Source organism: Oncorhynchus keta, chromosome 4 (genome assembly GCF_023373465.1).
Source record: "Oncorhynchus keta strain PuntledgeMale-10-30-2019 chromosome 4, Oket_V2, whole genome shotgun sequence".
Lineage (NCBI taxonomy): Eukaryota > Metazoa > Chordata > Actinopteri > Salmoniformes > Salmonidae > Oncorhynchus > Oncorhynchus keta.
Genome location: NC_068424.1, coordinates 38487533 through 38502774, shown reverse-complemented (window position 1 = coordinate 38502774; position 15242 = coordinate 38487533). Strand labels below are relative to the sequence as shown.

Here is a 15242-nt window from a genome sequence, read left to right as displayed (position 1 = left end):
TCAAAACAAACTCTGAACCAATTACATTCATTTGTTATTTTACCTGAAATGCACAAGGTCCTACACTCCGCCAATTAATCCAAACATAAAACAGTCAACCGAATTGTTTCTAGTCTTCTCTCCTATTTCCAGGCTTTTTCTTCTCTTAACTTTATATTGCGATTGGCAACTTTCATAAATTAGGTGCATTACCGCCACTGACCTTGACCGTCTATCAGTTACCCACGTGGGTATAACCAATGAGATGGCACGTGGGTACCTGCTTCTATAAACCAATGAGGAGATGGGAGGCGCAGGTCTTGCAGAGGGATCTGCTTCACAAATAGAACTGATTTATATTCTAGCCCTTCTACTGACTTGCCCCAACGCAATTCGCTCGTTGGTGCGAGCGAGCAGTGTGGGTGCAATAATTGAATAACAGATTTCTAAATTTATTTTTGCAACGCTTGCGCACACAATGGAGTGGTGTAGTCAGCCTGTAACAGAAATAGAACTGACTTCTATTTTAGCCCTTGACAACGCAGATGCACGTTGTCGCAATAATTTTATATAGATATCAAAATGTATTTTGCAATGCTCGCGCACGCGATGCGAGCGGTGTAGTCAGCCTGTAAGATTTGCGGAATTTCCTGTTCACTTCAGTTCTCAATTATTGCACCTTGGAGAGTTTACCTTCCCTTTCCTGATGAAAAACGTTGACCATAATAAATGAGTAAGCAATGCACTTCTCTCTGAGACTATTGGTTTCATCTCCAGGGTAAAAACTTGGGAACCAAGGCTACAGAAAACACTTGATAATGCTATGGTACACTGCAATGCTTCAATTTCCCTAGGGATATATATATATATATATATAATGCACACCATTTATCATAAAGACAACGCCAACCATTCTAACTCAACTCCATTGAGTTCAGACAATCATTTGATTTACAACCCAAAGACAGAACTCCAGCGATGCTTCACTTGTTTTATTATTTTTGTTGCAGAAAAGGAACAGAAATGGCATTTAATAGCTCCTTAAGGGAAGGTTACAGTTATAATCCAGGATACATTTAAAAAGTGCTTTAGGTTCAATCTCAACTTCAAAGATTACATCCTGATAATGATAAATGACAAACCAAAAAACATAATTTAGGAAGTAAAAAACAAATAGTCTAAATCCTCATACCCTTCCTACAGCCAGCACAGCAGTAAATAACTCAGGTGGCATCCATCTACTGTAGTACAGGAAGGATGGTGTTATGAATACTGACTACTTGGATAAGACACAGGCTCTGTTCCTATATCTGCATTAAGCATACCACTTAGAATGTAATCTCATTCACTAGACACTTCCTCCCAATGCGAAATTAGGAGGAGACAAGGTTACTTAGAATGAAGCAATGCAGTGTATTTTGGACATTGGAGTGTAGCCGCATATCCGAATTCACCACCCCAAGCAAGCCTGGCCTCGTCAGCCTGTGCAGTGTTGTCAGAATATGAAAAAGTTGGGTTGTTGAATAGTCGGTGACTCATGTTGACAGATTTGGGCACAAAGACAAAATAAAAAAAGTTTAAAAATAAAGGAAAAACAGAAAATCCATCCAATGTATGCACAAACTATCAACTATGCATAGGCAGTAGGCACATAAACAAAATTTGCACACATCAAAATAAACAATAAACTCATGATTGGTCGAACTCAAGTGTGGAGGTAAATATTTCATGGCCCCTTGTCTCTCAAACTATTCCAAAGACCAATGGAAAATCAAGTCATCCCATTTCTTTAATTTCGTTGCAGGACATTTGTGTAAACGTCATCTTCCAGATAGAGCATTTTCATTTAATAGATACAGTGGAGGGATAGCTGGCACAGTGCCAAAAAAATCAACTTGTGAAATGCATCAGGAACTCATGATCAGACCTAATCAGTCAACCATTTAGAATCATATTTATGTGGTCCAAGAAGCAACCCTTCCACTGATATTCTTTTCTCTTCATTGATAGGACACATGGGTGTGGCATTTTCTCAGTTTTTCCCAAATGGCATACAAGTCACTTGCATATGCTAATATTGATATACATAGCTAAGGAACCTAGCAGGTCGACCATTATAATTTCATCATACAGTATATCAACATTGACTGGATATCTTGGACATAGGTATGATATTGAAGCAGCTTAATTTTCTAATACATGACAAAATTGACATTTTTTTGCATTTGTCTGCCATTGTTCACAGTTCTTTAAAAACTGGACGACTCACATTGCACCCTATTCGCCATTTAGTGCACTACCATTGACTAGACTCTGGTCAAAACTAGTTTACTATAAAAGGGAATAAGGTGACACTTTTTTGTCAATCTGGTGCATGGTCCTGAAGATGTGCTCTACTGCAGCATTTTAGCCCCAAAAGAAACAAATGTCCAAGTGAAGAGAAAACAGTTCAGTGCTAATTCTAACTGTACAATAGTGGCCAGTAGTGTGTTTTTACACCTTTAAACTTTAAAATAAGTGTATTGATCTAGACAGGAGGGATACTTTGATGATATACTGTACATAAAAATCAGGCTAGGATGCTTCTCAACGGATTCCAACCTTTTAGTGTGTCATTTGTTTTTAGAGAACCTGCGACGACATACATTTAAACTTGGCACAATGCAGACTCAAATCTTTTAGGACATTAATGGACAAACTGCTGTGCGATAGATCAAAAGGAAGAGCTACGCATTATTAATTACATGTTCATTTCGCCAGGCGCCAAGAATGCACCATTTATTTTATTTTGTTTGTTCTCTGTCCGTGTTCTCTTTTGTTTTGTAAGGAAACCAATTTCATTCATACATGAAAACAAAAATGAAAAAGAACTGTACAGCCTGTGTCTATTTCTTACATATATATATATATATCTTATACATATATAAATAAACGTTGATACTGGAAGAATTGTCCCATGTGACAGTTCTGTCAAGTGGAATGCCAGCTCCTGTGGGTGATCTTTGTATCTTCATCTCTGTGATTATGTTTATCTTCTTCAGAAGCTGACGGAAAGAGACAGAAGACAAAATAAGTGGAGAAAAATCATTACTAAATGTGAGCTCTGCTGCCATCTCCGGCTTGTCTATAAAACAAGGTCATGTTCAGTAGGGCACACAGAAGTAAAAACATTTTGCAACAGAACATTGATATCTGTGTCCTTATTGGACAAATTCAGACAGTGCCTTCCGGTTTCAAAATGTTTTCTCCAATCCGAACAGAACTCCCTGAAATGCATTAGGTTGGCTCAGTACACAGAGGCCTTGGAAGAATCTCAATTGAAAACTCTTCGCGTCCTCTCTCCTTGCCTCCTTTTCAAAACCTATTGGATGAGAAAGCCAGTGGTCCCTCGCCTTTGACCTTCTCTTCCAATGGGCTTTGAGATGGAGGCGAGAGGAGTATGCAATTGAGAAAAGGCCCTAGACTTACTTCTTATCCACTCATTGCTTGGCCCCTCCTCCTCTGATGCCGGTGGGCTGGCTGTTGAAGAACCCTGTCCGGTTGACATTGGGGTGGGTGGGAGATGCCACAGGGGGCTGGCCAGGCCGAATGGGTTTGGCTGGGGAGGTCAGAGGCACAGTACTGGTTACATAGCATCAAAGGAACACTAATGGCGTCATTATTTAGCGTCTGCTAAATTACCAAATGTACAAATGTTATGCATTTACATGTACCAGTATTACAGACCAATAAAATAATCAGTCCTAGATTATATCAGGCAAAACAGAGGACAGATTTCTCTGAATAAAAAGCTAGCATTTAACCTTTAAAACAGTGTGTGAATATGTACACTACATGACTAGAAGTATGGACACCAGCTCGACAAACAGCTCATTCCAAAATCATGGCCATTAAATATGGAGTTTGTCGCCCCTTTGCTGCTATAACAGTCTCCACTCTTCTGGGAAGGCTTTCCACGAGATGTTGGAACATTGCTGAGGGGACTTGCTTCCATTCAAACCACAAGAGCATTAGTGAGGTCGGGAACTGATGTTGGGCGATTAGGCCTTGCTCGCAGTCGGCGTTACAGAATCGCCTAGAATGTCATTGTATGCTGTAGAGTTAAGATGTCCATTCACTGAAAAGATGTCCATTCACCCCAACCATGAAAAACAGCCCCAGACTATTATTCCTCCTCCACCTAACTTCACAGTTGGCATTATGCATTGGGGCGCGTGGGGCATTCTCCTGGCATCCGCCAAACCCAGATTTGTCCGTCAGACTGCCAGATGAGGAACCGTGATTCATCACTCCAGAGAACGTGTTTACACTGTTCCAGAGTCTAATGGCGGCAAGCTTTACACCACTCCAGCCGACGCTTGGCATTGCGCATGGTGATGTTAGGCTTGTGCGGCTGCTCGGACATGGAAACCCATGTCCCGACAAACAGTTATTGTGCTGATGTTGTTTCCAGAGGCAGTTTGGATCTCGGTAGAGAGTGTTGCAACCTAGGACAGACGATTACTAAGCGCTATGCGCTCCAGCACTCTGCGTTCCCGTTCTGTGAGCTTGTGTGGTCTACCACTTCATGGATGAGCCGTTGTTGTCCCAAGACATTTCCACTTCACAATAACAGTACTTCTAGTTGACTGGGACGGCTCTAGTAGGGCAGAAATTTGACAAACTGACTTGTTGGAAAGATGGCATCCAATGAAGGTGCCACGTTTAAAAAGTCACAGCGCTTCAGTAAGGCCATTCTACTGTCAATGTTTGTCTATGGAGATTGCATGGCTGTGTACTCAATTTTATACACCCGCAACGGGGAATCACTGATCTGGTTGTGTGTGTGTTTTACAGAGTGAAACACTAATGTGACGGAAACAATTAATCAGTTACGTCATCTCGTAACTATGCACACAATCACACGCATGAATTCACACACACACTATATATACACAAAAGTATGTGGCCAACACTTCAAATTAGTGTATTTTACCGTAAATAGCCGAATACACTAATTTGAATGGGTGGCCACATACTTTTGTATATATAGTTGTATAGTCGAATTCATGTGTGTGATTTTATGCATGCATATGTGTGTGTTCCTCACCGATCTGAGCAGAGTGGCCCCTCCTGGCCATGTTCTTGGCCCTGACGGCCTCTTTGATGCGGTCCACCTCCTGCTGGTAGCGTTTGCGGTCGCGTGCGGCGTTCTCTTTGGCCTCCTTCAGGGCCGACTCCAAGGCCTTGACCCGCTCAGCCGTAGCACGCAGACGCTTCTCCAGTTTAGGAAGCTCACAGCGCAGGTCTGCATTATCACGCACCAGCTAGAGGAAGAAGAACAAGAGGAGAGAGAGAGAGATGCCGTAACTAATTCATTCTTTCAGTCACATTAGTTGTATCTTTTCAATTTGTGAAGAATATTTGTATTGACAGAAGAGTACATGTATCTTGGGAATAATTTGGCATGTCTGTGTCTTCCATTACATTAATGGGCTGTGGTCTGTACTGGCTTACTGACTTTAGTAAACCACACCATTCAATCACAGCAGGATACTTCTCTGCCATGGGAGCACTAACAACATATGTATTAAGGTGTTTGTTTACCTGTTTGTGGACCTTTGTAAGCTGTTCCAGGTTGTTCTCCAGAAAGGATATCTTCTGTTTCTGAGCAGCACTGCCCCCTGTATCATCCGAGTCCATCTCAGCGCTCTGCAGAACACATACATTATTACAGAACATTTACTTTTATTACACTTGTCATTCGCTCTGCTTTTACAACACACACAAACACTCAAATTTTCAGTGAAAGGCACCATTAAAGCCAAGTTTGAGTTTTAAATAACCATTGAGAAACAGTAATTAACATACCAAATTGTGCTTTTCAAGGACCCATACACTTTTAATGCGGACTTGTGGTATGAAAACAACAAGCGTAGAAGAAAAAAAATCATATTTGTGATGCAACAGAGCTGATAAGAGACTGGGTATGACTTAAAGGAGAAATATGCATTTCAAACAATAAAAGCATACCCTGCCACTGTTTTGTTAAAAAGCTAAGGATAGGGCTGGAGAAATGGAACCACTTTCAAATTAATAGAACACGCTATGGATAAAAGGACTGACCATCCATGATATCAAAATTATACTTCTAACCATGTGGAGGCTATACTGTGGTTGTTCACTGGGAGGGGGATGCAGCTCTCGCTCTTAAAGTTAAAAGCTTGTAAAAAGCAAACACTGAGTTGTACCTTCTTGACTCTGGTAGCCAGGTCCTGAACAAACAGTTTTCTGAGGTTGTGGAGAGTCTGGAGCTCCTTAGCCACAGTCTCCTCCAGTCCCTTCAGGTCTTGTCTGGCCTGCTCTCTCCTGTCCTGCATCACCCTGTAAAACACACACACAACCAGATCAGTGATTCTGCATTGCCACATCACAGCTTTTCATATGCATGCGGACATTGGTGATTAGTTTATTCTAATTTATCCGGGCTAATCATTTAAGAACAAATGATAGTGTGTGAATATAGATGGTGTATGTACGATGGCAACTGGGTAAGGCATCTGGATGGGTGGTTACGTACGTGAGCTCGTGCAGCTTGCGGCTCTTGTCCTGGTCGGTGGATTTGAGTTTCTCGTGCTCCACCCGCAGACGCTCCTGTTCCAGCATGATCTTCTGGTTCAGACTGGAGAGAGAGAGAGAGAGAGACAAATAGAGATAGTTAGTTGCTGGCTCTGTCTCACTAACAAATAGTTGTTGCATATGTCGTGCGTGTGATGGGCCTCATGGAATTGTGTCTGTGTCTGCGCATGCGTGCGCCGAGTGTGTGTGTGTGTGTTATGTGTTCCCATACTCCTGGAGCTCAGTGATGAGTTTCTCCTTGTTGTCCAGCTCATCTCTCAGGCTGCTGATCTGTTTCTGATGGGCCTCGCGGTGAGACTGGATCTGATGCTCAACCGCCTCCTAGCAAACAAACACATACAACGAGTTACCAACAAATACATTAGAAAGGAGTACCAACACAAAATATGGTATTTTAAGCAGAAACTTTTATAGATGTCAACGTTAACAAAGATATATATTGAGTGTATTTGGCACATACAGGAATCAAACATACAATAATGGAGAATATTTTACACAAATAATCACCAACACAAAAAGTTTACATAATCAAAATTATCGGTTATGAAGATTTGAAAGAATAGCCTGTCCGGAGAAATCCACTGTTGGTCATACCTTGACTTCGGTGGCAGTTTGGACCTCATTTTCCTTCTCCATAGCCTGAACTTTCTCTGCAAGGGGAGAAACATGAGATGGGTGTCAGCAACCTTTTCACCAGTAGATGGTGGAAGACTGTTGTAAAGCTAGGTGTCAAATGTGTCCATGGTTTAGTAGAAATAACATATCAAAATACACATTTCAATAAGGAATGTGTGATGTGCCTTGTTGGGGAAAGGTCTTTGAAGCAAAAGAGGGATGGGATCTTCTTGTTTGAATAGGATAAATAAAAAATGTTGTAGTCACCCTGAGCGCTGATCTTGACTAGTTCCTCATTCAAAGAGTCTACGTTCTCCTCCAGCTGTCTTTTCTTCTGCTCCACGTTCTGAAGGTACTCTGTCAGGGACTTGATCTTAGCCTCGTGCTGAGGGGGAATTAAAATGGAGCAATGCATTGAACCAGGGTTGGAGTCGATTCCATTTAATTCAAGTAGTAAACTGTAATCCGGATCCCAATGTTCCTCATTGCTTTTAATTCACTGAATTGAAATAAAAATCGACCAAGAGAAGTGACTACATTTTGATTTGAACGACAGTCACCCCATGACACCTTCTCTCAAGCCCTCTATCCCAGGTGACGATGCTTACCTGCGAGATGCGTAGCTGACAGGAGGCCAGCTCCTTCTCGTTCTCGTCCATCTTCTCGTTACTCTCGGCCTGAGTGCTCTCCAGCTGCTTGCTGCGTTTCACCATGGTCTTCACCTCAGACTTCATCTTACTGATGTACAGACGTGCCACCGTGAACTCCTCGTCTATCAGACCACTGCCCTCTTGTTGCTGGAGAAGGGGGGGGGGTTTAAAGGCACAAATGTAAGACTAATGTCATTGCGCAAAAAACATGCATCAGATATAGTGTACCCAAAGCATAGTTAAGGATGAAGTTACTAATGTTTGGGATGAGGTTAATTGGCATATACAGTACACGAGTCAAACTTCCACTCTTCAGGATTCCCCAAAAAGTACCCCAATACTGGGCTTCCCTTCCACGATTGGCTGGCATGGCGAGGAATGATGATGCTACCTTGATGTCATTGCTGCCTACAGCGATGCCGATCTCAGCCAGATCTTTGAGCAGCGATGACATCATCTCAGTGACCCTCTTCTTCTGGTGGTTGGTCATCTCCTTCAGCTTCTGCAGCTCAGAGTCGATGGACACCAGGATACTCTGAGGACGACAACAAAGGAGAAGTTAAGTTTCATCCTCCCTTTCTAATCCTGGACTGAATTACACCTGGAACACTAGCTGAGTGAACAGCAAATCAGTGAAAACCAGCAGGCTTTCTTACCTAATGTCAGTAGTTGGCATACGACATAAGTACACATAAGTACATTTCACATTCCTAAAATCTCTTGGTGAGTTTAGATTATGAATGACTTGTTCTCCTCTCACCAATTTCTGGTTGAAGGTAGAGAGGAAGGAAAGACATTTAAAAAAAGGTAGACCTATTGGAAAATGGCTTCCTTCTCACCGATTTCTGGTTAAGCTCCTCGCTGAGAGCCTCAAACTCCTTAGTCTTGTCCTCAACCTCCTGGCTCTTCTGGTCATAGTTAACAGCCAGCTCCTCCAGGGCCTGCAGCACCTCCTTCACCTCCTCCTTAGACGCCTCATTTTCGGACTGCAGACGGTTCAGCTCTACCTGCAGGTTGTCGTGGTCGCGACGTGACGAGGCCAGCAGCTGGAGAAGGAACACAAATTCAAAGACAGAGCTATGGATACAAGGACTGACCATTCAAGAATATGTATAGTTCTAACAACGTAATTATTCATCTTCACATTGTTTATAAACAAAGGAATAAAAAACTTAGTTTGGGTTCTGATGGGGTAAGAGTCAAACTAAGCATGTATAAATTATATTTTTCAAGATTGAATGGCTATATATATCATTACATTTAAATTCCAAAAACAGATGTAGCAACTGCAGATTGCTGCTTTAAAATTAAATGTATCGCAGCTATCCCAGGACACCTCTTCTCTCATCTCGATCTAATCTGTGAGCTAGCTAGAGCCAAAACCCTGAGTGTTGGCGATGAACCTCATACTAGTCTAAGGATCTGAATCACAACGTCACAGTGGATGAGTCCTAAATGGTACCCTATTCCCTAAATAATGCACTACTTCGGACCTATGAGCCCTATGGGCCACAGGAGGTAGGTGGCACCTTAATCAGGGAGGACAGGCTCATGGTAATGGTTGGAGCAGAATGGGTGGAATATCAATATCAAATACGCCAAACAAATGGTTTCCGGACAACTGTGTGATCATGCTCGCCGTAGACAACGTGAGCAAGCCCTTTAAACAGGTCAACCTTCACAAGGCCAGACGAATTACCAGGACGTGTCATCCGAACAAACGCGGACCAACTGGCAAGTGTGGTCGGTGACATTCTCAACCTCTCCCTGATTGAGTGTGTAACACCTCCATGTTTCAAGCAGACCACCATAGTCTGTGCCCAAGAAAGCGAAGGTAACTTGCTTAAATGTTTACCGCCTCGTAGCACTCACGTCGGTAGCCATGAAGTGCTTGAAATGCTGGTCATGACTCACATCAACACCATTATCCCAGAAACCCTAGACCCACTAATTCGCATACCACCCCAACAGATCCACAGATGACGCAATCACACTCCACACTGCCCTTTCCCACCTGGACAAACACATTGGTTAGAATGCTGTACGTTGACAACGGCTCAGCGTTCAAAACCATAGTGCCCACAAAGCTTATCACTAAGCTAAGGACCCTGGGACGAAACACATCCCTCTCCAACTGGATCATGGACTTCCTGATGGGCAGCCCCCAAGTGGTAAGGGTAGGCAACACCACATCTGCCACGCTGACCCTCAACACTGGGCCCCTTCAAGGGTGTGTGCTCAGTCCACTCCTGTACTCTATGTTCACCCACGACTGCATGGCCAAGCACAACTTCAAAACCATAATTAAGTTTGCTCTCGACAACAGTGGTAGGCCTAATCACCGAAAACGATGAGACCTGGCAGTGTGAGCAAGACAAAGAAGTTGATTGTGGACTACAGGAAAAGGAGGGCCGAACAGGCCCCCATTAATATTGACGGTATGTAGTGGAGCGGGTCGAGAGTTTTAAAGTTCCCTGTGTCCAAATCACCAACAAACTATCATGGTCCAAACACATCAAGATAGTTGTGAAAAGGGCAGGGCAAACCCTTTTCCCTCTAATATTTGGCATGGGTCCTCAGATCCTCAAAAGCTTCTACAGCTGCACCACCGAGGGCATCTTGAACGGTAGTATCACTGCCTGCTATGGCAACTGCTCGGCATGAGAGCATAATGCACTATAAAGGGTAATGCGTACGGCGTAGTACATGACGGAGGCCAAGCTTCCTGCCATCCAGGACCAACAGTTGATGTCGGAAGTTTACATACACTTAGGTCATTAAAACTTGTTTTCAACCATTCCACAAATTCCTTGTTAACAAACTATAGTTATAGCAAGTCAGTTAGGACTTCTACTTTGTGTATGACACAAGTCATTTTTCCAACAATTGTTTACAGACAGATTATTTCACTGTATCACAATTCCAGTGTGTCAGAAGTTTACATACACTAAGTTGACTGTGCCTTTAAACAGCTTGGAATATTCCAGAAGATGATGTCATGGCTATAGAAGCTTCTGATAGGCTAATTGACATCATTTGAGTCAATTGGAGGTGTACCTGTGGATGTATTTCAAAGCCTACCTTCAAACTCAGTGAGTCTTCGCTTGGCATCATGGGAAAATCAAAAGAAATCAGCCAAGACCTGAGCGGGAAAAAAAATGGTACACCTCCACAAGTCTGGTTCATCCTTGGGAGCAATTTCCAAATGCCTGATGGCACCACGTTCATCTATACAAACAATAGTATGCAAGTATAAACACCATAGGACCACACAGCCGTCATACTGCTCAGAAGGAGACCCGTTCTGTCTCCTAGAGATGAACATACTTGTGTGAAAAGTGCAAATCAATCCCAGAACAGCAAAGGTGCTGGAGGAAACAGGTACAAAAGTATCTATAGCCACAGTAAAAACAAGTCCTATATCGACATCAGCAAGGAAGTAACCACTGCTCCAAAACCGCCATAAAAAAGCCAGACTACGGTTTGCAACTGCACATGAGGATGGAGAAATGTCCTCTGGTCTGATGAAACAAAAATAGAACTGTTTGGCCATAACGATCATCGTTATGTTTGGAGGAAAAAGGGGGAGGCTTGAAAGCCGAAGAACACCATCCCAACCGTGAAGCATGGGAGTGGCAGCATCATGTTGTGAGGATGCTTTGCTGCAGGAGGGACTGGTGCACTTCACAAAATAGATGGTAGGAAAATTGAGGTAGGAGGTAGGAACATTATGTGGATATATCTCAAGACATCAGTCAGGAAGTTAAAGCTTGGTCGCAAATGGGTCCTCCAAATGGACAATGACCCAAAGCATGACAAAATGACTTAAGGACAACAAAGTCAAGGTATTGCAGTGGCCATCACAAGGCCCTGACGTCAATCCTATGGAAAATCTGTGGGCAGAACTGAAAAATCGTGTGCAAGCAAGGAGGCCTACAAACCTGACTCAGTTACACCAGCTCTGTCAGGAGGAATGGGCCAAAATTCACCCAACTTATTGTGGGAAGTTTGTGGAAGGCTACCGGAAACGTTTGACCCAAATTACACAATTTAAAGGCAATGCTACCAAATACTAATTGAGTGTATGTAAACTTCTGACCCACTGGGAATTTGATGAAAGAAATAAAAGCTGAAATATATCACTATATTATTCTGACATTTCACATTCTTAAAATAAAGTAGTGATCCTAACTGACCTAAGACAGGACATTTTTACAAGGATTAAATGTCAGGAATAGTGAAAAACTGAGTTCAAATGTATTTGGCTAAGGTATGTAAACTTCCGACTTCAACTGTATATACTAGGGAGCGTCAGAGGAAGGCCCCAAAAAATTGTCTTAGACTCCAGTCACCCAAGTCATAGACCGTTGTCTCTGCTACCACATGGCAAGCTGTGCCGGAGCGCCAAGTCTAGGTCCAAAACAACTTCTACACCCAAGCCATAAGACTGCTGAACAATTAATAATTAATAATACCTTGACTAACATTGAATTGGTACTGGTATATAACCTTATTTTATTTTGTTACATTTTATTACATTTTTTACTTTAGTTTACTTAGTAAATATTTTAACTTTATTTATTGAAGTGCATTCTTGGTTAAGGGCTTGCAAGTAAGCATTTCACTGCAAGGTCTACACCTGTTGTATTCGTCGCATGTTACAAATAATATTTGATTTGTTTGAGTCCATTTGTTCTGGCCATTAATATGAGCCATCCTCCCCTCAGCAGCCTCCTGTGCTATGGGTTCTGGTCAAAAGTAGTGCACTATAAAGGGAATAGGGTGCCATTTGGGACACAGTCACTATCTGATTTAAATCTGTACCTTTGAAGAAGAGAACTACAGGCTGACCAACTTACCCCAGCCTCACTTTAGTTTGATGAGGAAGTTCATTAAACTTTCACCAGCGTAAAACTAAAGTGGGCGCATCAGGTCAGGGTTAAAGGAAAATCAGTAGTATGTAAATAATATGTAAACATAATCAAATATCACCACTTTGTCTAAGTAATTGATTGATACAGATTATTCTCTGGCTTTGTAAAAGCCTAATGAGGGGGGAAAGGTGAAGCTCTCGCTTGTTAAAAGCTAACCTGCGATTGTATTCAGTAGGGAGAAAACTTTTGAAACAGGCAGGTGGGAGGTACTTTCAAATGCAGAACATTATGCTATTTTGTGCCCTACTGAACAAGACTGTTATTAATGTTATTAATGTTATTAATTCCCTACTCAGAATATTAATCTGTAATTAAAATCCAGCCTACCGAAAGCTGAGATGAAAGTGTTAGATTCTACCCAGGCTGAGTGATGCCTCTTTAACCCTGCTGTGTCCGGGCTAACCGTCAGCTAACAGTCTTCAGACGGGCCTGTACAGGCAGACTGATGGCATTGTTAACAGAGCAGGAGGGCTGGAGGGACGCGGCGTGCGTAAATGCGTTTGTGGTAGCAAGGGGTCTCACCTCTTCCTGGTCCAGCATCTGCTGCTTTAGTTTCTCTGCCAGCTGGCTCTGCTGGTTGATCTCATCATCCTGATGGAGAGAAGAGGGGGGGGTGTTAATACCAAAGTGTTCTCGTCTCAAATCATCAGCAAAACATATTATGGCGTTGCCACGAGCAGGGACCACCGATATTGCAACGAGCACGATGCAAGACTTCGCTCTCACACAGAGTATCTGCGCATGTGCACAGGTTCGCTTATCGCTGCTACGTGGTAGCTACGGGAACAAAACAGAAGAGAAGTTGAGCCTTGCACTTCAACGCTCTTAATTCCTGCGGAAATTGTGCATCTACGTCATCGCACTGAATCTACCTTTAAATGACTACCTCATGGAAATCTTTCTGGCACCTCAGTGTACAAGGTCACTGTCTAGATCGAATTTAGCAAGTTGCCATGTGGCTCTGCTACCTCACCTTATCATCCAGCTGCTTGTAGAGTTTAGACAGCTCAGCCTCACACTTCTCCTTCTCTGCGTCAGTCAGTTTAACCCCTGGAATGTTGGGTGATGGGGCCATCTTCTCATTGTTCACCACGTTGTCTAGAGCCTGGACCTCAGCGTTAGCCTTCTCCTTGTCAAACTGCTCCTCCACCGGCACACTCTCACCTATAGGGGCAGCACAGAGGGAGGGAAAGAGCAAGGGAGGGAGCCATGGAGACAGACAGGGTTAGAAACAAAAGTAAACTTCTGTGGTATCTATGCAACATGTAGACTATTTCCTGGTTTGTCGTCATTAGTGCACACCGTAGCAAACTATTTTGCAACGGAAACAGTTTACTCTAAACACGGTTTACATTGCAAAACTTTTGCTACGGTGTGCAGTACACTAATGAATTACAACCCTGTTCAATCCTAAAATGCAGACATGAGCGTGATTCATGGAATTATCAGTCATCTTTGAACATTAACTAAATATCGATTTATGGTTTCCATATTTTTTTCTCTCATACCATTTCTCCAGCGGTTGAGTTCGTTCTCCAGCCAGGTGACAGTGCCCCTCAGGGTTGTGTTCTTCGCCTTTTCTCTTTCATACTTTTTCTTCCACTGTTCTGCCGTCAGCTCCACATTCAGACACACTGTGTTCTTAATGGTCTTAGCTCTGTCACACACATATACACAACAGTTAACTTTCTGATGTCACAAAACAAAGTGTCACCTTTGAGAGTTGGTGTGGCACTGGCAACCACCCATAAAGCGGATTAGCTGACATCAATAAAACAATACGTGCAATTCAAATGGGGCAGAAGTCCGTGTATTATGATTCTGGATGGCCAGAAAGCTAGCAACAATGACAAGATGCTGCCATGTGGGGAATTGTAGGTGGCTTGTTTCAGCTAGTTGTGTCTCGTTCTTGAAACCATGTCTGATGTTACATCTACTCTAATATGGCTAAAATTCACTGTAATTATGTATTTGAGAGACAAGTGCTCATTATGCCAATGTATTTATGTTTTCAAAATAGTTTATATTTCAACAATCCAAGCCAACCCCATCTGTTTTACCCCATAGTTGCACACGCATCGGTTTTGTTGCCAAAACAACCAACCCTCATATAAAGCATAAACTGTGTAGACTGTAGCATATTCTGACCATAACAGCCATTGCTAACAATGTACCAACATTCAATTGCCATTTACAAAACTTACAACCCAATGGTGGTTCTTGGTCATATACAGCAGTGGTTCTCAATCTGGGGTTACTAGTACCCCTGGGGGTATGAGGACTATTCGAAAAGGATTATTGGGAAGATGAATAAAATGTTGGCTAAACATAGGTCTAGTAGTTGCAATCGGTTAAGGGGTACAGAGCTAAATGTGATTGGGGATCCCATGTTGAGAAAACCCACAAATATATCGTTAAGTACAGGGGCTGAGACTGGTTGTGGGTC

At 42.7% G+C, this 15242-nt stretch overlaps 2 protein-coding genes across 6 annotated transcripts in view; both read right to left on the bottom strand.

The window, feature by feature from the left end:
• arhgap12b (Rho GTPase activating protein 12b) overlaps window positions 1-195 on the bottom strand; it is a 99617-nt gene extending 99422 nt beyond the window's left edge. For all 5 annotated transcript variants that reach the window (XM_052506714.1, XM_052506732.1, XM_052506729.1 and 2 more), the window contains exon 1: window positions 44-195. The gene's annotated coding sequence lies outside the window, so the exon portion shown is untranslated. The remainder of the gene's footprint in view (window positions 1-43) is intronic.
• Window positions 196-956: 761 nt separating this feature from the next.
• Window positions 957-15242, bottom strand: part of LOC118374584 (kinesin-1 heavy chain) — a 42127-nt gene continuing 27841 nt past the window's right edge. Inside the window, exons 11-25 of the mRNA XM_035761039.2 lie at window positions 14305-14453; window positions 13770-13960; window positions 13319-13387; window positions 8702-8908; window positions 8254-8397; window positions 7821-8009; window positions 7480-7597; window positions 7192-7247; window positions 6809-6918; window positions 6539-6640; window positions 6210-6342; window positions 5566-5670; window positions 5069-5285; window positions 3448-3577; window positions 957-3023 (exon numbers count right to left, since the gene is read on the bottom strand). Coding sequence (XP_035616932.1) covers window positions 3459-3577; window positions 5069-5285; window positions 5566-5670; window positions 6210-6342; window positions 6539-6640; window positions 6809-6918; window positions 7192-7247; window positions 7480-7597; window positions 7821-8009; window positions 8254-8397; window positions 8702-8908; window positions 13319-13387; window positions 13770-13960; window positions 14305-14453 — 1909 coding nt within the window. The 3' untranslated portion in view covers window positions 957-3023; window positions 3448-3458. The remainder of the gene's footprint in view (window positions 3024-3447; window positions 3578-5068; window positions 5286-5565; window positions 5671-6209; window positions 6343-6538; window positions 6641-6808; window positions 6919-7191; window positions 7248-7479; window positions 7598-7820; window positions 8010-8253; window positions 8398-8701; window positions 8909-13318; window positions 13388-13769; window positions 13961-14304; window positions 14454-15242) is intronic.